Below are 23,218 nucleotides of genomic sequence, written 5' to 3'. Positions count from 1 at the left end.
TTCTCTGTCTGAGCTCATGGAGGATGTATCTGTCAAGAAAGGACAAAGAAGGGCGCCTGGGTGGCTCGGTTGGTTAAGCGACTGCCTTTGGCTCAGGGCATGATCCTGGAGTCCTGGGATCAAGTCTGACATGGAGGCCGACATAGGGCTCCCTGCTCAGCCGGGATTCTGCTTCTCCCGCTGACCTCTCTCCTTTTTTCATGCTCGCTCTCTCTCTCTCTTAAATAAATAAATAAATAAATAAATAAATAAATAAAATCTTCTAAAAAACAACAACAACAAAAAGAAAGGATGAAGAACAAGGGCAACGGGAGGGACTGAGTATAGAGACTGTTGCCTGAAAAGATGAGTGTTTGAGAGAGCGAATGGACCTCAAAAACACAGAGGATCTGAAGTTATTATAATGTGCTCAGTTTAGAAGCTGGGGCTTGGGGTAGGAGGCCTTTTGAGAGCCCCCTGGGCCCAGAAATGCATCCTGATCCCAGGAGCAAAGAGCCCACTGACGGTGGGCATAAAACACCTCCTCACCCTAGTGGGTCTTGTTGGCCAGTAACACAGCATCGCTCATGGAGTTCGCCTGTGGTTGTAGTGGGTATTAGGATGCTAGCTCCGTTAGACCAAGACTCTGTTGATGACAGGTCATGTTAATTCTGGTCCACTAGAGAGTCCCAGTTCATAACTGGCATGTCATCAACCACTCATTGCCAGTAGCAGATCAGTTTCTCTGTATCTTGTAAGATAAAGTTGAAGAGATTTTTAATTCAGTCCACACTCACGGGGGAATCCAGAGTGGGGCGGTACGGTCGTTCTTGGACGTCCCGATGGCTAGTGTATGACATGGGAGAAAGTGACTTCGTTTTGCTGAACACTGAGCTCCTCAAAAGGTGATTACTCATACAAGCAACTGTTTGTACAGATTTACACAGCTGACCTTCCAAGTTCACGGAGGTAAAAAGGATGCTGTATTTCCAGCAACATGGTTAGCAATGAACTTACGGGTCACTTCACATTGTTAGCTGGCCTCAGCCATCAGCTTGTTGGCCCAGACTCCTTAGGATGGGAAATCAGCCCTCCTCTTCCCTTATCAGGGCATCTGAGAAGTCATCTGCACCATCGATGGGCACCAGTCTCCGTTAGTTACTGGGCAGTCTCACGTTCCACCCTAGTTAGAGACAGGACCCTCCTAGAATGGACCAGCAATGGGGGCGGGGGCTAATTAACCTCCAGGATATATTTATTTGCTACAAGTATCATACCTTGGAAGCCAGTCATAACAGAGCTCCTTACAGACCTTAATCAGATGGTCGGTGGCATTCAGATGTCTGTGCTCTCCGGTATCAGCTCCCCGCTCCAGGGGGCCCCGGCACAGACTCCTGTGGTTCAGGACCGGTCAGTTCCTGGAGCATTAATGGAGAGCCTGCGCTGGGCAGGCCTGCTCCCTTTCCTTCTGTCTCTTCTCCCTTCCATTGACTGACTTTTCAGCCTTCACTCTAAACTGAGGTCAGAAGTCACCCTTCTCTGGAATATTTTCGCTGACGATGTCTGATCTCAACATTCCATACCCAATCTGCCCAAACATTTATAAGGTCTGTTTTCATTGCTCTGTGTTCATTTCCTTCTGTCACACGTTTGGTACAAGCTCTTGCCTGTCCCCACAGCTGGGTCTAAGTGCCTTGACCTCACCCACCCAGATGTTCAAGTGTTCTTTTAATGTGCGGTTCTCTGGATTCCGGGGCCCTTCCAGAGTCCTGCAGAAAGGAGGCCCTCTACCTGCACTATTTCAATTGTCCCCTCTCCTGGTGTGGGACCTGTCTCCACGGTGGGCCTGCCCAGCCTTCCTTGGCTGTATGATAACTCATCTGAAACACTGCAGCACACCTTTAAATTCTTTTTTTTTTTTCTTTTTAAAAAAGAGATCAATAAGAAGTGGAGTTCCAGTTTTAGATACAAAGACAGTGTTGCTGGTGGTGACGTTGTTGGTGTTTCTTCCTCATTCTGCCCCTCTGATCAATAAAAATTCTTTTTCCCACTAAGAGAAGCTCTCTAAGCAGGTGTCTTCGTCCATTCCGGTTACCATAACAAAATGCCACAAACCGGGGGGCTTATAAAGAACAGAACTTTCTTTGTCTCAGCTTTGGAGGCTGGAAGTCCAAAATCAGGGTGTCAGTGAGCTAGAGTGAGGACCGTCTTCTGGGTGGAAGACATCACGTGCGTTGTATTCTCACAAAGCGAAAGGAGCTAAGGAGTTCTGCGGGGTCTTTTTTGACAAAAGCACTAATTCCATCCAGGAGAGCACCACCATCCCCACCTAATGACACCCAGAGGCCTCACCCTTAATGCCACCACCGTAGGGGTTAGGATGTCAACATAGGAATTTAAGGGGGCACAGACATCCGAATTGGAGCGGGAGAGGAACCACAATGAGAGCCAAGAGGTGAAGGGATGCGTGGACAGGAAGAACTGCGCAGCCCCAGAAACGCAAACCAGAACCCGGTCTTCAGATCATCTTGGGGACGAGGAGCCTGGGAAGATGAAAGGTGCCCACTACTCTCAGTACCGGGACGCAAAGGGTCATTTGCAGCCAGCAGGTGGAGCACAGGTAAAGGTAGAGTCCTCTCAAAGTCCTGCATGCCCCTCCTCTGGGGTTTGAATTTGGCTAGGGAAGGTCCTGGGGCGTCCACTGTTTGAGTGGACTGTTGTGAGCAAAAAAAAAATTTTTTCACTTCGTGTCTTAACTGCCTGTTGGAAAAAGTATATTGTATGTGTATCTCATCATCAATTTTAAAATATGTTAAGTAAATCCTCTGAGGTTTTGTAGGAGAAGGGTAGCTACAAACGATGACGAATTTTATCCTCCTTTCTAACAGGGACAGTCCTTATTTTTGTCGACTCTTCTGTTTCACCGATGAGAACTTCTAGGGCAGTGTCCGAGGAAAGAAATGACAGGCTTGTGGACACTTTTACTCCATTCATGATTCAGTCAAATTGTGTCTAGGCCCTTACCCATAAATACCACAGCGTCAGCTGATTTTGAGACAAGCTGGGCTCCATGCAGTTAAGAAAGTGCCCTTTTATTCCTCATTGTTTTAATACAAACAAACAACAAACCAGAAAAGAAGATTGCACTTTATTGGGTTGAATTGGGGGAGATTTTTTTGTCCCCTGGAATCACAGATTGGGCTGCTAGTTGGTATTTACCAGGGCCCTGTCAGCTTTCGTTCCTAAGAAACGGGGAATTCAAAGGTTGAATGATGGGGAGCTTTTTAAGAGACCTACTTAAAGTGCTGAGGGCAGGGCAGCACGACTCAGCAAGATGCAGCTCTGGAAGGGGGCAGCATGCCGGGTTGGGCAAGAGGAAACCAAGACGTGGGGTTGCCATTTTATTTAAAACTTTTAAGGAAGTTGCTTGTTGCCAAACATTAAAGAGCTCCAAGAGTCATTTAATGGTAAGATTGCCAAACAGAACTCCACTACATTTGATTAAAATTTTTTTTCACAATTTTCTATGGAGAAAGACGTTCCTGCTTTCTCTACTGATATCTCCCCTCGTTCATACTGATCGTGGAAGTTCTTCCTGATTGATAGCTGATCTGACTCTTTCTTGCTGAGTGAGCTAAAAAAAGTCATTCCCCTACAAGGTGAGTGTGAGAATTTCTGGAGAACAGCACCCCCTTAAAGACCTAGACCTCACAGTGGGGCCACCTGCGTGTACTCCACCGGCTCAGAGTCAGCAGGCTTTGCGAAAGTCCAGAAATTGGGTTTGTGGCTTTTTGGATTGACGTTCACATAATCTGTGGTTTCCTTGATGTTTTCATAGTCCAGGGAAGATTCATTTTTTAGTTCTTTGGTGGCAGAAAAGACCACTTGTGCGTAATTCATATTCTTCATGGCCTTAGAGGGGAGAAAAAGCAGAGGCATGGGGGTCAAGATTCCTACAAGGGTCAGAGGAGGGGGGAACCCCAGGACAGAACTCCCACTCAAGGAGGCGTGGTTCCCCCCCACTCAAGGGGGAAGGGAAAGTAGCCAGCTCCCAGGCGCCCAGTTGGAGAGCAGGGAAGGGGGAGATGGGGAAGACTGCCTGGTGCTTCCTGTCTGTAGGGGATTCATGGGTTTAAGGAAAGATGTGGGGACTGAATCCCAGTGAGGTCAGGACTCAAAGGGGACTTTGGCTCAGTGACTGGGGTACGGGGAGGAGGAGATGACCCCTTGACACTTGCCTTTTTACAACCCGCTCAGACCCCCTTTTGTGGGGATGATCTGTGTTGCCGTAAGCCTGCCCCCACCCCTGCCCATCCCCTAAGGATGCTGTAAAGATTCAAGAAGCCTGCCTTCCCTGCTCCCATCTCTGTAGCTGGGGCAGCCTGGGTGGCGCTAAGACTTGTGCAGCAAGGACCCCAGTGGCATACGACAGGCGGGGCTCGCTAGGGGTGTCTGTTACCTGGCAGGCTGGAGACAAGCTACCCGAGCTGTCCACGCTGTCAGAGCTACCCGAGGATGTGCCGCTGCCGTCTAGGGAGAAATGGAAACTGTTCTTCCAAGGAGAGCCAGGGGGTGTTAGGAGGGGATGGACACAATGGAAGGGAGAAGGAAACAAAGACAGGCAGAGCCAGCCTCGCAAAGCCAAGTGGGGAAGAGAAATACAGAGCCTCCCCAAAAGAGAAAAAAGGAATTGAAGAAAGGTGGGGGGGGGAAGGACCCCCAAAATAGTCAGGAATGCACCTAAGAGTCCCGGCGCCACTGCTCTGTCCAGCTCCATCTAAAACCAGAAGCTGATCCCCCAGGGCTGGGCTGTGTCAGGAGGGGCAAGCAGAGACACACAGACACAGCGCAGCCCCTAGCAAACAGCTCGGCCTCCACAGTGACCTCACCCGCACAGGCTTTGATCTAGACCCGCCACTAGCTCTAGGCAGGTGACATCCTCTTTGTGTCTGGTTTTGCTCCCCGTGAAGCAAGAGGGTTGGATGACACCTCCCAGGTCCCTGAGAACCAAAGCATCGTTGAGTCTCTGGCCAGGGCTCCGGTGAAGCCCTCGGACCAGGGTCCCATCGACACCAGGGCCCCTCCCCTCCCACAGAAACACTGAGTTCACATGAGTGCTCTCTTCCGGTCCCCACAGGCTCTTATCTCAGCGCCGGGGGGAAGCCTGACCACCAGATCCCTCCAACTGAAAAACTACAATTAGATGGAGCAAACGCAAATCAGCCAAGCGATAAACCACGAGAAACAGTGTGCTCTCTGGGGAGTGAGTAGAGTGGGGCTGTGGTCTTGCTGTAGAAGCAGCCATTTCCACTGTGTGAACGGTGGCCTGGTGCGTCTCCCCAGCCCTGAGAGGAAGCAAAAGGGTGGTGTCCCTGTTGGTTCACTTGCCAGAGGGGGGTGGGGATTTGAACCATTACCAAGACTCGTGTTTATTAAAACACCCGGGTCCCATGGCCAGAGGCCGGCAGAGGTGGCTGACATCTTGGCCGCCCCACTGACCGGCGCCATAGTATTACAGAGACAGAACAGAGACAGCCCCAAACGCCTTCTGCAGTGGCTCACACTGGACCAAACAAACCCAGACCAAACAGACCCCCACAAACCCAGCGAGATGGGCGCCATGTGATAGGAAGAGCAGCTTACTGCAAAAGGTAGGCTTGGCAAGGCCCTTCCTGAGGTGGGTGCAAGAAATCCTCCAGCGGAGGGTTGGGCTGATGGGGACAGAGCAGGGTCACTGTAGGGCGGCTCCCTGGGGGCCCAGACAGAGCAGAAGAAGCTTTAGGACAAGTTCGCTCCCTCCCACCCCCGCCTCTTCCTCCCCATTACTCACGCCTATAACGGGGCTCAGACACAGAGGTGCTGGGAGTCTCCTCCTTGGCAGGAAGTGGCTGATGGTGGGCAGGGCTGGGGTTCGGGGCCTGGAGCCTGGCCCCTTTCAGTAGCCGCTCACTCTCCTTGGCTAAGGGGACAAGGCAAGGGTCAACAGTGGCAGCTCTAGATTAAGCAAGCACACACTGTCTCTGAGCACTGCCCTCGATAGGGCAAAAACATTTGGAGGGACCTCTTCAAACCTCAGGCCTCCATTCAAAACCCTGCAGCAGCCCTCGCCTAGCTCAGAGTACAGGCTGAAATCCTAGCCTCCAAGGACCTCCATGGCGTCACTGTTCCTCTCAGTTCCAGCCACCTTGGCTTCTCTGCTCCTGCTGTTTGCTACCAAACACCCTTCTGCCTCAGGGCCTTTGCAGATGCATCTCGATCCCTCACTTCCAGAGGTTTATACTCAAATGTTGGCATGTCAGTGTCAGTAATGCTGGCCACCATCCCTTTCCTATCTCCTTGCCTTGCTTCATCGTCTTCTTTCCTAGCATTCACCATAATCCAACACGTGTGTGTATTACCTGTTTATCTGGTTTGTTGTCTGTTCCCCCCATGAATGCAAGTTATAGAAGGACAGGGAATTTTGTTTTGTTCCCTGTTGTAATGAATGATCGAATGGCTGGAGGGATGGATGGCTGGAGGGATGGATGGATGGATAGAGGGATAGATAGATGGATAGATGGAAGGATGGATGGATGGATGGATGGCTTGAGAAGCCTTTCATTATTTACTTCCTTTCTTTCTTTATTTTAGACTGCCTTTATTTCACTTTCCCTAATTATAATGTTATCCCAGAACAGAACTTCTCTATTTTCCATCGTGAATCACTTCAAGAATGTAAGCCAGTCTCTTAGTCCAGTCATACCCAGAGCCATGTCTTGGCGATTGAGTCCTTTGGCGGTGATGAAGAAGATGAGTCAGACCCCGGCTGAATGAGCCCCCCCAGCCCCCCGAGAGCACTGCCGGAGCTGGTCTCTGGGTAGAAGGTCTGGATAGTGGAAGGACTGTGAGCTGCCATCCCCAACCAGAAACAGCTCGGGTCAGAGTGGGGAATTACCCAGTAAGGGGTGATCTGGCCAGTGGATTCTCAAGTAGGTATTCCAGGGGTGTTCAGGGGCTTGTCTTGCTGGAGGCTCAGGGACGGTCCCTGCAAGTGGCTAGGAGGGAAGGGAATGCAAGGCCACTTACCCATGTGCCTGCTGAGCAGGTAGCCGAAGGCCGCGAAGAGGCAGGCCTGTAGGATGAGGGACACCGCTGCAATCACTAAGCCGTGCCAGAGCTTCATGTCTCTGTTGGGACAGGAGAAGGGTCGGAGTCAGAGGCTGCAGAGATTCTAATAGAGCCACATGCCCATCCCGGCCCCCAGCCAGAGACAGCCATTGGTTGATGCTGTGTGTCTCAGAGACGGTGCCCTTGCCTCTCTGGGCAGCCAGGGAGGGTGGTGTGCGTGCTCAGAAGCCAGCTACACCTGTGAGTCTGATTGGAAAACCCCACTCACTCTGTCAGCATGATGGGCTTGCAGGGCGGCCGCGGGTCGCCGGTGAGGCTCGGGCTCTTCCAGGGGCAGAAGGAGGAGACGTGCGGGGCACCAGGCTGGGCACCTGGTCTGCACGCAGGGCACCTGCAGGACCGCCCAGGAGAAACGCAGGAGGCAAGGCGGCTGCTAGGACTCCAGGGCTCTACGCCCCAGTTCCCCTCAGGCAAACTCAGCTGCTCGGGGGGCCACTGGCTTTCCTCTCCCCAGATTGCAGTTTCTGAATATACAAAAGAAGGAGTAACTAGTCGTTAGGTATTTGTACCCAACAGCGGGTGGCGGGGTGGAGGTCGTGGGGCAGGCACTCAATGCCGGCCACAGCGCTGAGCCCCTTCCTACCTCTTGCACGCGGCTCAGGGCTGAGAGATTGTGAGACCCCCTCTCTAATAACGAGCTTGTGGGATTCAGAGAGCAGAGGGACACAGCTGAGGTCACGCAGCCGGTACTCGGCCGGGCCTAGCTTTGGGCTCTAAACTCAAGCCGACAAGTCCAACCACTGGTCCTGGCTCCCGGGGAGCCTGCTGCTGGAAGTGCCAAGGGTTCCACTCAAGCAAATGCAGCGAGAGGGAGTCACGGAAGAAACCCAGATCTTAAATACACACACATACGCACACACACTCACACGCACACTGGGTGCGGCTTCGTGGGGTTTTAGGACCAAGACTCTGGATATATGCCCACGGATATGCGGATTTTAAAAATCAGCGTATGCATTTCATCAGCATTTTGCTGAATATGGCGTTTACTCTAAGACAAAGGCAGGACAACTTCAAAACTTTTGAAAGGATACTTACTTATACCATCCTGAGATGGGGGCACAACCCCCCAGTTGTCCTGTTGTACACTGTAAACCTTTACAAGACTTTTACTGTCATTGAGGTTTCCAAGGGCTAAGGGTGGTGTGGAAAGTCCTGAAAACTTTTGTTTTAATTGTGGTTCTCACACAGGGGCTTTCGAAGATCAGAACTGGGACCAAGAGTCAAAAGAGAGAAGACTGTGTTGGGCAGGAAGAGGAGTGGGATTTGCCACGAAGGCCTCTCCAAACCTGTGGGTGTTGGCCAGTTGGAAGTTTCCAGAGAGAAAATACCACCATCTTCTTTCACACAGTAACAAGCTAGTCCTTGGCCGTGACTTCACAAGATCAAATGTTGGAAACAACACATATCCAATTTATTCATCCTACATCCTTAACCCGCCCCTTTTCCTATATAATAAGTTCTAGCTACTTCTCCCGAAGGCACCTAATATTACCCTTTGCTTTTCAAGTTGAACGTGGCGGGTTGCCTCACGAGCATCATGCGCTGGTTAGAAGGGGTTCAGGGGAGCGGGAAGTAGACACAACCCAGACGGGCAGGTGAGAAAACACTCCAGGAAGTTCCCAAAGTCCATAGACAAGTGCATAGAAAATCCAGTATCGCCCCCACTCCCTGCCCCCAGTGATCAGCAAACTCCAAAAAGAAAGCTCAGTTAAAAGTGACTTGTGCTGGACGCCTGGGTGGCTCAGTGGTTTAAGCCTCTGCCTTCAGCTCAGGTCATGATCTCAGGGTCCTGGGATCGAGCCCCGCATCGGGCTCTCTGCTCAGCAGGAAGCCTGCTTCCCTTCCTCTCTCTGCCTGCCTGTCTACTTGTGATCTCTCTCTGTCAAATAAATAAATAAAATCTTAAAAAAAAAAAGTTACTTGTGCACAACATAAAATTTACAGAGCTGGAAATAAAACACAAAAACAATGGAGATGAAGCAAAATGGGGTTTTTTCAGGAAAAGACAATGATCTTCAAGGGGTCGGGGCAACTTGATTGAGAAAAGGCGTAGATGAAAGTTTTAATGCCTTGCTCTTGATTTATTTTGGATAAGCCCTCCTAAAATTTTAACAGGTATTGATTTCTGAAGCCAATTCCAGTATTGATTTCCAGGGCAGCAGCAAAAGGGAGATTGGACTTTAACAGAAGAGCTTTATTGAATCACAAAAGACGTGAACATCACAGGAAGGAGCTAGAAGCGAGGCCAGTGTGTCTGGGAAACCAACAGTGTTGTTCCAGTTTCAAAGGCGCTCTAGTGGTTTAGTATTGATTACCTCATCTTCAATGTCTCATTTGTCCTTAATCACAGAAATTATTCTCTTTCTTTCATCAGAGGGAATGGCCAGAAAGCCACTAAGGGCTGTGTTCTGAAACCACACTCAAATTTTAATTTTTTTTAAGGCTCCTCTCTCTCCTTATTTATTAAAAATTAAACAACCAACGGACATTTGTGGTGGAATTTAAAATGCAAATAAGCAAAACATTTCACAAAATCACCCACATTTTATTCTGTAACATTTTCTCATAAACATATCTCATTTTCTCATAACTATAGGTACTCTTTCTATGTGCACGTGTAAATACATGTGTACACGTATACAGTCTTTTCTAAACACGGCATCGTACTGATCGGCATCTTCTCTGCGTCACTGAATGTATCGTAAACATGTTTCCAGGTCAGAAAAACCTCCATTACAAAGCTCCAAACTGGAGGTCCACAGACCAAATTTGGTGCCTCAGTGATTCTGTTTAATGAGGTCCTTTCAAGACTTGGATTAGGAGGCCCTGAGAAGGATATGTACTCTTCAGTCCCTGACTGACCCCTGAAGCCATTTGAGTGTGCTACCCTTGAGTTTGATGCTTCATTGTGAGTTACTACTATTCCTCTTTATCAGTATTTCTGGGCACTTTTTCTGAGATCTAGCTCCAATAGATCTTTCATTATTGTCTAGAACTCTTTTCCACTGTGCTGGACATTTCGACATCCCAGGAGACCACCATCCTAATAGGTTAATGGGACAACCAAAATGACTGAGAAAGGCCCTACACATTTCCAAAAGCCCCACCCCGAGGCAGCAACTCTTGCCCCTAGTTGAGAATCACTGCATTAAATCAATGTTTCATTGTTTTAAAACTGATACCTTCTTTTGGCTCTTTATATTAAATTATAATGCCTCTACTTCCTTCCATCGTTTTCATATATTACAAACATCTTACCAGCCAAATGACACACTGTACCTGTGCGAGGATCAAGCAAAGTCCAACAGATGTTGGATAGAGTCCAAGTTCTCTTCCCTTCCAACTGGGAATTATTAAACTTCTCAGTACCTCAGCCTCTGTACCTGTGAGATGGGGAGAATGACAGCCTCTGCCTCACCGAGTTCTTGTGTGGGCTTGGTGCATTATGCTGTTTCTAAAGACTGGTACACAATGCCAGGCATGGGGGAAGCACTCAGTGATTATAGTTGGGCCCCCTTGACAATTTGACTTGATTTTTAGACGTGACAGTGGTGGAAAGCACACCCATTCAGTAGAAATCGTGCTTGGAATTTTGAATCTGGATCTGTTTGCAGGCTGGCCAGGCACGGTGCGGTACCCTGTCTGATGCTGGGCAGGTCCCAGTCAGCTCTGCAATCACAAGGGTCAACAACCGATACACTCACGACCCTTCCACACCCCCATATGCATTCTGTTGTTTGCTTTCAGTGCCGGGTTCAATAAGCTACATGAGATATTAAACACTTTATTATACAATAGGCTCTGTGTCAGATGATCTTTGCCCAACCATAGGCTAATGTAAGTGTTCTGAGCTCGTTTAAGATGGGCTAGGCGAAGCCATGTTTGGTAGGTTAGGTAGAATAAATGCAGTTCAGGCTTCGGACGCTTTCAATTTGCAGTGGGATTATTGGGACCTAACCCCATTGTAAATGGAGGAAGATCTGAAACACTTCACCAAGATGGCGCCTAGAGTAGAGCTATTAGAATTGAGCCGGTCTATTTGAGGAAACTCAGGCACTCATGTTGAGTATAGTTTGAAGATAAGAACTGGGACAGGATGAGGTACAAAAATGATGACAGTTGTCATTATTTAAGTGGCTAATGGCCCCTAACCACAATGAACAGGTTGTTCCTTGGGGTCTAATTGCAGATTGCTGATCAGACAGTGGGCAAAAACATCTGCTCATTTGCACCTCCCCCCCACACACATACCAAATAACCAGGAAATGAGCAAATTAGGGTAATTAGGTTGTGAAAAAAAGTGCCTGGACCATGAGAGAGTTTGCCACTGGCTCATCCCATTATCAAGATTGGGCCTGTCTTGCCCTCTTTGACCTGCTGAGTTTTGACACATGAACCAACACTAATGTAGCATCCAGCCAAGGACCTGCCAACCACAGTCCAGAATAGTGCTGGAAGCATTTCCTCTGTTCACTTCAGGCCTGCCTGGAAATCCCAAGACCTCTGGGTACACCTGGATCCCATCTTTCTGCTTCCCCTTTCTAATGATAGAGGGGCCTTTAGTTGGTACAACCCAATATTGACGTGAAATAATAAGGACACACTGCGTTCCTGCCTGACATGCTTTCTTTGGAGAGAGTCACTCTACGAAGAGTGGTTCAAAACAAGAGCACAATAGAAGATTTGTATGAAAACCACATGGATTGCAACAATCAATAATTGCTATCAATATAGTTAGGGCTTTATTGATTTTTTTTTTTTTTTTGACAGAGAGAGAGAGAGAGAGAGTGAGCAGAAGCAGGGGAAGCAGCAGGCAGAGGGAGAGGAGGAAGCAGTGTCTCCACTGAGCAGAACCCAATGCCGGGGGACTCGATCCCAGGATCCTGGGATCATGACCAGAGCAAAAGGCAGACTCTTAACTGACTGACCCACCCAGGCATCCCTTAAAAAGACTTTTCCTGCAATCTTCATTAGCTTATTTTTAAAATTAAAATTTTGAGCCATAGCATAGCTGAATGGTGTGGAGAGAGAACAAAGCCAAAGAGGTGAGAGCCGAGCTTCTTCTCCCAGCCCTGCCGCTCCCTCACTGTGGAACTGAGACAAGTAGACGTCCTTCCTAGGCCCTGGCGAATGAATGGCTGGACACTTGAAAGTCCTCCTCAGGCTCTTTTGAGATCCAAGTATTCTGTTTTTTTAAAGACTGAAGTAAGGGGCACCTAGGTGGCTCAGTCAGTTAAGCATCTGCCCTCGGCTCAGGTCATGATCCCAGAGTCCTGGGATGGAGCCCCACATCAGCCTCCCTGCTCAGTGGGGAGCCTGCTTCTCACTTTGCCTGCCACTCCCCTTCCTTGTGTTCTATCTGCCAAATAAGTTAATGAAATCTTAAAAAAAAAAAAAAGACTGAAGTAAGGAAGCGGGGAAGAGAAACAAATTTGGATGGAAATGGGATATTTTAAAAGAAAAAAATCTGTTTCCATTTTATAATATCATCCATTCTCCTGCACATTACTAGACTTTAATCCCCTAACTTAAAATGCACTTTGGAATAATCAAAAAAAGGAGGTAATGTATATAAGCCAAACTTATAATGAATAAAGCCACAGAAACAGAGGAGATCAAAAATTATGAGGCTACTAAGGTGTTTTTTTTTTAAATGAAATCTCAATAAAAATAATGATTTCCTAGAAAAATATAAATTAGAAAAATTGATTCCATAAGGCACAGGAAACTTAAAGAGACCAAAATCAAAACAAAGTAACAAGAAAGACATCTGGAGGCAGAGTGCTATTTAGACACGAAAAGCAGAGAACGGCAGTCAGCTTAGGTTCACATCCCCGCTCATTCCTGCATGAACTTGGTCTAGTTTTGAACTCTTCAAAGCCTCAGTTTTCTTATCTGTATGATGGGACCAATAATAACTAGTTCTCAGGTTTCAGTAAGTCAAATATAAGTGATACTTGCTTCTGAGGAAGACAAGAGGAGCTACGTGAAGTACTTACTATAGCTTTTGTCACATAATGATAATAAGCATGCAATACATGACTTCAGAGAATAGAAGCATTACTGGAATTAATCGACTCAAAATTTGTGTCCAAATAGTTTTAGAAAATGAGTTATTTTAAACTTCTAAGGAACATGTAATTTCCGTGCAATTATACAGATCCAGGGCACAGAAAAAGATGGAAAACTCTGCCAGATCCTGTCACTTATGAATGCAGAAGTAAATATAAGATAATATCAAGAAGTTACTCCAGGGACATCCAGGAAGTCAACTATGACAATAATGAAAACTGGTGTTGAGTATTTACCATGCTCTTCTGTGCTCTCGCTCTGCAAGAATAGACATGATCCCGATTTCCTAAACGGGACCATAAAAGGCTTGGGAAGGGTGAACAATTTCCCCTGGTCCCCACCCCTCTTCCCCACAACCCCTCCCCCGCTGCTGGAAGAGCCGGACAGCAAACCAAGCTCAGCTCTCAATCATTACAGGGAACTGCCTGTTACAGAATATGAAGAGAGCATCAGTAAATGGAGTTTTGCTGATCTCCATAATATGCCAAAAACCATCGTCGGATGAAGTCAGATACTCGTTTTCTTTTTTCATAAGTTAATAAAATAAGAATATGAGACTTATTTCTTGCCATAATAAAGACTATCTCTTCTATACCAATAATCAACATCTTACCAAGCGGTAAAATGTTGTAGCGGTTATTTGAGAACAAGGGTGTCTGCTGTAACCATTTTAAAAAATTAATCTTCGCAATTATAACTCTGGGGAGTTGGAAGTCCCTCCAGCCTCCAACCTCCAATAATCATAAGGGTCTGGAATAGTTACTGGGCAGGCTTGGGGACACTTTTCTATATATCATTTGTCTAATTCTCACAGCCACCGAAGAGGGAGGTACTATGTTTTCCTTTTCCTTTTCTTTTTTTTTAAAAATTCAGGTATAATTATTATTTCTGTTTTACAGAGGGCAAAACGAAGACAAGGAGAGGTTAAATAACTTGCTCAAGACGATAAGAAGAGTTAACAGGGCTTGGTGCCCAGGCAGGCTCATGCTGGAGCTGAGCTATTAACTAATACATGAAAGCAATAAAGTCATGGTTTGGGGCAAAGGCAAGTCAAATTCATCCTTATTTGCAAAAGACGTGATTATATACCTAGAAATCCCCAAAGAACTGATTGGAAAAGTAGTGGGATTGATGAGAGTACTTGAGAAAGTGCTGAGGGCACGATAATATTCTAAAATTATCAGTTCTTCTCCCTATTATATCAGCAATAACCAGTTAGGAAATGGAATTGCAGGGAGGGAGAACCAGGAGCCTCAGCAGCCATCGCACCAGATAGAGCTGAGAATAATTTGAAGAATAATTTGAAAAAAGTAATTAAAATGTACTGAGATATCTAAAAATTGGGGCATCCGGCTGGCTCATTCAGGGGAACACAAGACTCTTAAGCTCAGGGCTGTAAGTTTGAGCCCCACGTTGGGTGTAGAAACTTAAAAATAAAATCTTCTAAAAAAACATTAAAAATTAAAAAAGACATAAACTAATGGACACATGATATTTCAGATCGGGAATCCAGAAGACTGAAAAAGATCACTTTGAAATGAATTTGTTGGTTCTGAATAACTCCAATCAAAACTACAGTGAGAATTTTTTACAACTCCAAATCAAATCTCAAATTTCCCCAGGGGGAAAAATAACAGTTGAGAAGAGCTAAAACATATGTGAAAAGGAATTGTGACCAGGCAGGTTCCTGACATACCACTTTTTTTTTTTTAAAGATTTATTTATTTATTTGAGTGAGAGAGAGAGAGAAAGAGAGCGCAGGGGGAACAGAGAGAGAGAGAGAAACTCATGGAGCTCCATCTCGCCACCCTGAGATCACGACCTGAGCCCAAACCAAGAGTCGGTCGCTCAGCCGATCGCATCTCCCGGATGCCCCCTGACATACCACTTTTTAAATTTTTTTTTTATTTTTAAAAGATTTTATTTATTTATCTGACAGAAAGAGAGAGAGATAGCAAGAGAGGGAACAGAAGTAGAGGGAGTGGGGGAGAGAGAAGGCGGCTTCACGCTGAGCATGGGGCCCAACACGGGGCTCTATCCCAGTACCCTGGGATCATGACCTGAGCCGAAGGCAGACGCCTAAGGCCTGAACCACCCAGGAACCTCCTAACATACCACTTTTAAAGGGTGGTGTAGACTTGAAAAAATTTGCTAGGATGTATAATAAATAAATCACAAAAGTGGCTCACAAAGCAGTGGGAGGAAAGGAACGTGTCATTTAAGAAATGTCATGCACAGAATAATGAATTAGCTACCTATAAGAAAAACAAAAAGTAGCTTGCATCCAGATGGGATGTAACAAAATAATTCCAAAGGAATTAAAGAAGTAAATATTTTCAAGTAGACATTAAGTAGAAGGAAATGGATTGGATGTTCACATATTCAGTAATAGTTCTTAAATCCTACATGAGAGAAAACTTTTTCAGCTTATATGCAATGGAAGAAATCACAAAGCAACAGGAAAAATAGATTTGACTCGAAAATATTAAAACTTCATATGTTTAAGTCAAATAAACAAAATTTAAAGGCAAATAGATAAAAACACCAGAACGAGCGTGTGCTATATATAACTTTAAAAGGTTTAGATTTTTTTTTTCCCAAAAATTCTTAAGAAAAACCCTTACACCCCCAATTGGTAAATGGGTAAAAGGTATGGAACAATTTATAAACAATCCGGAATGGGACCAAAGCTGTTGTTACAAGGTAGCCTTACCCGCTACTAATTATAAAAGCGAAAATGGGAAACTATTTCATTGAAAAACAAAGATTAAATAAATCACAGCGAAGGTACAGAATGGAGTGTTACACCAACATTTAAAATTACATTGAGAAAAAATTAATCTGGGGAAGGAGTCTGTTCCATGAAGATATATCATGCACTTATATTTAGCCACATACAAAACGTATTAAAAATATTAAAAGAATAAAACCTTGCACAAAAAAGAACATTTTGGGTCACTCAACTCTTTTGTCTTTTACATTAGTTTAGTAATAGCCCCCAGTCACCTGATTCGGTTCATCAAATCCAGAATAGTTCATTGACAGTAATTTTGCATATCAAATATAGATTTGTTCACAAATATAAACTTAAGGAAATTGAATCAGGGATTTCATTTAAATGTACTTTGTTCGAAAAGGGGAAATAGAAGAAAACACACCTAAATGTTAACAAAACTGGGTATTGTGGGTGGTGTTTAACTCTTTATGCTATCTGTCACTGTCAAAGTTTTCTGTAGTTAACATATCTTTTTTCTAATCAGAAAAAGAATACTTTTTAAAAAAAGATTTTACTTACATTTATTTATTTGACAGAGAGAGACACAGCGAGAGAGGGAACACAAGCAGAGGGAGTGGGAGAGGGAGAAGCAGGCTTCCTGCTAAGCAGGGAGCTGGAAGTGGGGCTCCATCCCGGGACCCTGAGATCATGACCTGAGCCGAAGGCATATGCTTAACGGCTGAGCCACCAAGGCGCCCCAGGAAAAAAAATACTTTAAGAATATTGAAATAAGCCCAGAAACTCTGAGTCCCTCAATTAGTCTAGTACTAAATTTATCTACATAAAAAATCTATTTACATAAATTGTATCTTACTATGTTAATAAAACATTGAGATATTCAGCTACATGTGTGAGTTCCAATTAAATATATACTGAGTGGTCTAGGTGTGTGGCTCTGTGTGAAATAGTCTGATGGACAGGATGGAAGGGAGAACGCCATCTGAACATTCAAAAGCTCTCATTGTACCTGAAAAAACCAAGACATTAACATACAAAAAATCGAAAAGCAGAAGAGACGTCACAACAAAGTTGGATGAAGGCACGATGTCTGTAATATGTACTGTCTTGGAGGAAAAATTGATCCCCATTCCACAGAACACTCAGAGAGGAGTCAGAGTGGGAACTTCGAAGAACAGGCAATGGATGATGGAGAAGGAGGGACAGGGCAGTCCAGCGAAATGCATCTGTCAGCCCTGACTGCAGGGGAAGCCTCTGTCTTTGGCAGGCTTCCACACAGATTTGGCCGCACGTAAATAAGATACTGTGTGAGAAAGCTGGATTCACTGTAAGGCAGCCTTACGGGTAGGTACAGGAAGACGGTGAGGAGTAGGGACTTGGTGGCCAGATGGCTTTGGTTTGGAATTTCTGCTCTGACCTTCCTGGCTATGAGTTGCTTTCTCTCCCTGGGCCTCAGTGTTCTATCTGAAAAATGGGGACAGTGCCTGTTTCATTTTCTTAACTCACACACATTGTGGGGGCTTGTTATATGCTAGCATCATGCAAAACACTTTGCCTAAATTTTCTTACTATTTTTTATTTTTTGAATTTTTTTAAAGGAGGCTCTGTGCCCAATGTGGGGCTCGAACTCAGGATCCCAGATTGAGAGTCACGAGCTCTACTGATGAGCCAGCCAGATGGCCCTATAAATTATCTTGCTTAAACATCAGAATAACAAACTTACAAGGTAGCTACTGTTGTTGTCCCAATTTTACATACGAGAAAACCGGACTTTAATCCCCCACGGAGAGGACAGAATTCAAACCCTATTTTGGGGCCAGAGCCTTCACTGTACTGCACACAATATTTAAGAAGGTTAGTCAAGTGCTGCATATAGAGGTGCTAAACAGGGAGGGATCCTCAGAGCCAAACAGAGGATTGAACACAAACGGGCTTACCTATTACAATGCACCCATTTCTAACAGGCCCTGTAAGAAAACAGGGCTCCCCCATGATTTTTACTTTTAAAAATTTTTTTTTAGAGATTTTATTTATTTATTAGAGATCACAAGTAGGCAGAGAGGCAGGTGTGGGTGGTGAGTAGAAGCAGGCTCCATGCTGAGCAGAGAGCCCAATGGGGGGCTCGATCCCAGGACCCTGGTATCATGACCTGAACTGAAGGCAGAGGCTTTAACCCACTGAGCCACCCAGGTGCCCCTCACCCATGATTTTTAAGTGAGAGTTATAAGCAACCGAAGATACGAAGCCATATGGTCCTGGGAAGTCCTCAGTCCTAAACAGTCCCTACTCCCATGACTATTGCCGTGTCTACGCACCAGCGGACAGAGAAGGTCAAAGTATCCAACAGGGAGAAGGGAGGAGTGAGGTCTGCGAGACACCATGGGAAAGGGGACAACAGAGAGTTAGGGCATCACCTTTGTCCTGGGCATCAGAAATCTCTTCTCTGGATTCCCTCCAGCGCTGGTTACCATGGCAGGGGTCTCGCCCCAGGAGGCTGGGACATAATCTGGAATGAGAAAGGAGAACCCTGACCAACTCTCCAGCTTGGCGACTTCGCAAATTCAGCTGCCTCGGACATGTCACTTCTTTCTGAGCCTCAGTTTCTCTGTCGAAAACCGAGGGGGGTGGTGTGCTAAATAGATCCAGTTCCGATGTGGTGTTGTTCTAGAATTCCCTGAGTGTAACATGGACATAAATGATGAGAGACTCAAGTCAACCAGAAATAGCAAGTCTGAGTTTCACCAGATTTGCCGCATCTCTGGTAATACACATTTATAGGGACAGGCACAGCCAAGTTTTAAGAAAGCAGCAGATTACTCAAAATCTCGAATTCGTAGTCTGGGGGAAGGCATTTTCTATCAGCAATTACTTGAGATCAATGAAACCTGAATGCAACTTAGTTCTAAGCCTAAATCAGCAAGTACCTGGAGAATCTCAAGCAACTTCAGCAGTATTCATAGATTTGTTTTGCTGGCCTCACAAAGCTCCCAGTAAACTGAAAGGGCCAAATCATTCTGTCACGTTTTGTCACATTCTGTACATACCGCAATTCAAGCCATTTATCTAGAAGAAACACTATTTAACCTTGGAGGAGCCACTCAATGTCCCTGAGTCTCAGTTTCCCCTCTGCTAATTGGGAAGTCAAATGTCTCCCTCCTAGAGTTTATCACAGGGGGTAAGTGAGACTGTGGAAGCTTCTACTGTTCCTGCCTCACAGTTGGGTCTCAGGGCCTGCCACCTATGTAGTCTAGTCGGGCGAGGGCCCCTGGATTGGTTTATGACTCCGCTCTTGCCATCTCTAGATCCTTAATCATTTTTTAACAAGGAACCCCAGATTTTCATTTGCCCTGGGTCCTGCCAATTGCACAGCCTATCCCACTCACTGTATCGTTTTGAGCAGAGTTGCCACAGCTCAAACAACACGGTCAGTATACAGAGTGAGAAACAGGTTGGCCCATCACCAAGTCCTCTGTGAGCGCCTCACGGGCACTCGTGAGCCCTGCGCCTCCTGAACTCCCAGAGGACGGCTCTAAGTACGCTCTTGGGCGCTGACGTTCTCCAGAAGCTTTTCTTTCCCTGTTTGACTTCAGTCAAGTCACTTAACACCTCTGTGCCTCAGTTGCCTTAACTGTAAGAGAAGCTGTTAATAGCACCAGCATCTTCAGGGTCGCTGTGTGGACAAAATGAATTTGTCTATGTAAAGCTTCTTAGGACGGTTCTGGGTGCAGGATAAACTCTACGTAAGGGTCACGTATCACTCTTTGCCATTGTTCCAACTTTCCTTGTGACGGTGTGCAGTCTCTGACTCCCACTCATAACGTCTTCAAATTGCCACCCCAGTCCCTTCCCTCCACATATGCCAGTCTTTTGCAACTCGGAACAAATCTTAAAGACAGTACTCCTGCAGGGAGACATTCTCTGGGATCGAGTTCCCCATCGACTTTACAAGAATGATTAATTAATAGCTATTATTGATGGAACGCTTCACTAGGCACCAAATGTACTACTTGTCTGTTATCCTCAGAGCAACGGTAGAAGGTGGGTGGTTGTACACCCATTTTACAGATGGAGAAACTGAGGCTCACATAGGTTTAGCAGAGTTCCTTGGATCTAGCTCTGTCTGGATCTAAGGTCTACGCAGCTTCTAGCTGGAGCTCTGATTGCCACGGCTGTTACTGCACACACATCTTAGGTCTCGGGAACAAGAGACTAATGTCCATCAAGTACAAACCGTTCAATCTTAGGTCCACTCCAAGCCGAATGCAAGTGAATTCCACGCTCTGCAATCCCAGCACATAGGCAGAGAATCCCCTCCTAGACCTCTGCTCTCTATGTTCACAGACACACACTCTTGCAACTAATTTAAAAATCCACCTCCCCAGAGGCTACTTACCATGGGACCACAAGCAACGTCTGACCCCAGCTTGTGTTTCAGCAACGTCCTAATAGAAACAGCGTCCCCACCGAACCCCTCCCCCCACCCCTGCCAGCCCCACCCAGAAGCTTCTCGGTCATTGGAGGTCAGTCACACATGTTTCACCATTTCCAACTGGGCGGGGGCCAGCTGCTCAGAGATTATCATCTAGCTCAGTTGCGGAGAGTGGAGTGAAGCAGCAGATAGCACTTTCTATCTTTCTCTGCAGGGCTCTACCCCGCTCCTCTCTGCAGACGGTTTACGTAGATGGAGGAGATTAGTAGTTTCTTTATCTCCATGTGAACTCACATTTAAATACCACAAATACGCACAAGGCCTGCTAGCATGGAAAGAGCATTGGTAGGGGAGTCAAGAGGACTGGGTTCGAGTCCCACCTCTAGCATTCACTTGCTGCATGAGTTCTGACAACCCACTTTCCCATCAGGTAACTCCTGCTCTTCCTCTAGAAAATGAAGAAGGAGGTCTCTAGATATTGGCAAAGGTCCCTTCCAGCCTGGCCCATCTTTGAATCTGTGTGTAATGTGGCCCTAAATTAAGGGATCGTGGATGGGATACAGGGCAACGAATGAGGACCATTTTGCAAGGACAATTTCTTTGCCGTTAAACCTTAAATGACACCAACCTAAGACGCTTGTTGCGGTTTCTGTGATCATACCAGGAAGGCAAGGAAGGTCAATCGCAGGCTTTTGGTAGGTCACTAGCTAAACCCCCTGAGATTTGGTAGTGGAGAAGACATGAGGGTGAAATGATCTTACTGTCAAACAAAGAAAGCAGAATTTTATAGGTCTCTGGGATGTCACCTCCCCGTTCACGACAAATTAATCACTGTAGAATCATGGCTTCAGAATCAGATATATTCAGATTTAAACCCTGTTACACTACTTGGTAGCTGTGTGACTTGAGGGAAGTTGTTTGACCTCTCTGATCCTCAGCTTTTTCACTTGTAAAATTGGGTTAATAATATATACCCAATTGGGGCTCCTGGGCGGCTCAGTGGGTTAAGCAGCTGCCTTCGGCTCAGGTCATGATCCCAGGGTCCTGGGATCGAGCCCCACATCAGGCTCTCTGCTCAGCGGGGAGTCTGCTTCCTTTCCTCTTTCTCTGCCTGCCTCTCTGCCTACTTGTGATCTCTGTCAAATAAGTAAATAAAATCTTTTAAATTATATATATATACCCAATTTTTTGAAAAAACAAAACAAAACAAAACTCATAAGTTTGTTTAAAGTTAAAGAATACAAATAAATAGGCAAAACACTTAACAGAAGCTCCTTTCTGGGGTAAACAACAAATGGCAGTGATCTATCTTTATATTCTCTAAAAAGGTTAGAAAACCTTCCCTTAGGCTGGGTCCTGCTCAGTGTTTTATGGTCCTTGATGTATCCTTGGCTCACTGTGGAAATACAGCTGTGGCTGGAGCTGCCGTTTTCTTCCCTTTTGCATGAGTTGTGTTAAGAACATAGAGCCCTGTTATCAGTCAAGATTGAAGAGCCCACAAGAGTGATTTCCTAATGAGGCTCTCCACACCTTCCCAGTTCACCTGCCAGTGTCAAAAACACTCCTCTCCGCTCCCGTCTCTGCCGCGACCTCTAAGTAATTAACTTGAGCTACAGTTAACTTACGGGGATCAAGGTGAGTCTTGACTCTGCGATTACCCTTGGGCGTGAACCTGGTGTAGCTACGGCGGCAGCCAGAGCTGTGTAAGCTTCACACAGCTCTGTGCTTCTGTGTGGACCGCTTTTGGACCAGAACCTTCCATGATGCCACTCCGAGGCTCAGAGTGCTGTGTCACTATTAAGCATCTTTGAACGGGACGTATTCGGGGTCCTCTGTGTGTGCATTTTCACTAGACAGTGAAGCAACCGCAGAAAATCCGTGTGCCCTAGAGATCCGAGGCATTTGACTTCTCTGGACTGCATTTTCCTCATACAGAATTGGAGGGAGTTTTGACTAGATCACCCATGACTTGGCTTTACGGAGCCAAGTACGAATTATTGAGGGTCTCTGTGTCCTGGGCGGCCAGAACTCCTTCTGCCCCTGTGCTTTAGTAGGTTGGTGGCATGGAGAAGAGAGGGACTAAAGCCAAGCGCTCTGTTCCATGTGCCCGGGATACACCAGCAGCTCACACACCCCTAACCTGACGGCAGACACCTGCCGAAGAGAAGCTGAGGATTCACCCACAAGGGCACTTAGCCTGCTCCTGCCCGAGGCCACTGAGAATGGGTTCCTCACAGGGTCCCCCGTCCAGGGCGCGTCTGCTAAACCCCACATGATATGGCCCTCCTCTTTCTACTTTGAGCTCGACGGACTCCAGCCCCAAACGCAGGATCTGAGGGGAGATCAGAACGGTGATAAAAGAAGTCATAACATCTGTAACAGCAACAGGAAGCTATTTTTGATAGTTTATCACCTGCTGGAGTGGCTGATGGACGTTGATAACATGCTTTCCCCTACCCTCCCCGGGGTTCATAAGACCGCATCCCTTCCAAAGCCCTTTCCCCGTGCAATGCCTCCAACGGCTGCGGGATACAGGGTGTCCCAGAGAACACAGCTACTCTCTGCAGGAGAAACTGTTTTCTCTCTCCATCTTGAAGGGAGGAAAATGGTGTGTCAACAGGAGTAGGGATGTTCTGGCAAAGGGAAAATACCTTGCTCGCTAGGCAATCACCCTAATACATTTTCCCCTACTACTCCCCTTGCCTACTTGCTTTTTAAAAATACTTTTCCAAATTGCTTTCCACATTATAACAAAAGAGCTTTCAAAATCCACAGTTCTGGTTATGTCATCCTCTGCTAAAAATCTCCTGCGGCTTCCCACCACACTTAGGATG

At 46.3% G+C, this 23,218-nt stretch overlaps 1 protein-coding gene and 1 long non-coding RNA gene across 2 annotated transcripts; both read right to left on the bottom strand.

Moving 5' to 3' along the window:
• Positions 1-3,596: 3,596 nt before the first annotated feature.
• Positions 3,597-7,518, bottom strand: RHEX (regulator of hemoglobinization and erythroid cell expansion). The gene is made up of 6 exons (XM_032878092.1): positions 7,355-7,518; positions 7,045-7,145; positions 5,806-5,938; positions 5,523-5,527; positions 4,439-4,509; positions 3,597-3,891 (listed from the first exon to the last, which is right to left on the bottom strand). Exons 1-6 carry the CDS (start codon positions 7,363-7,365, stop codon positions 3,688-3,690), a joined length of 525 nt encoding a protein of 174 aa, XP_032733983.1. The 5' UTR covers positions 7,366-7,518; the 3' UTR covers positions 3,597-3,687.
• A 54-nt stretch (positions 7,519-7,572) lies between these two features.
• Positions 7,573-18,433, bottom strand: LOC116879703. The gene is made up of 3 exons (XR_004385084.1): positions 18,370-18,433; positions 10,429-10,532; positions 7,573-7,610 (listed from the first exon to the last, which is right to left on the bottom strand). It is a non-coding gene; the product is annotated as an uncharacterized LOC116879703 (long non-coding RNA).
• Positions 18,434-23,218: the final 4,785 nt, after the last annotated feature.

Source organism: Lontra canadensis, unplaced genomic scaffold (genome assembly GCF_010015895.1).
Source record: "Lontra canadensis isolate GAN:19392208 unplaced genomic scaffold, GSC_riverotter_1.0 scaffold63, whole genome shotgun sequence".
Taxonomy (NCBI): Eukaryota; Metazoa; Chordata; class Mammalia; order Carnivora; family Mustelidae; genus Lontra; species Lontra canadensis.
This window is presented reverse-complemented; position numbering and strand designations above follow the sequence as displayed.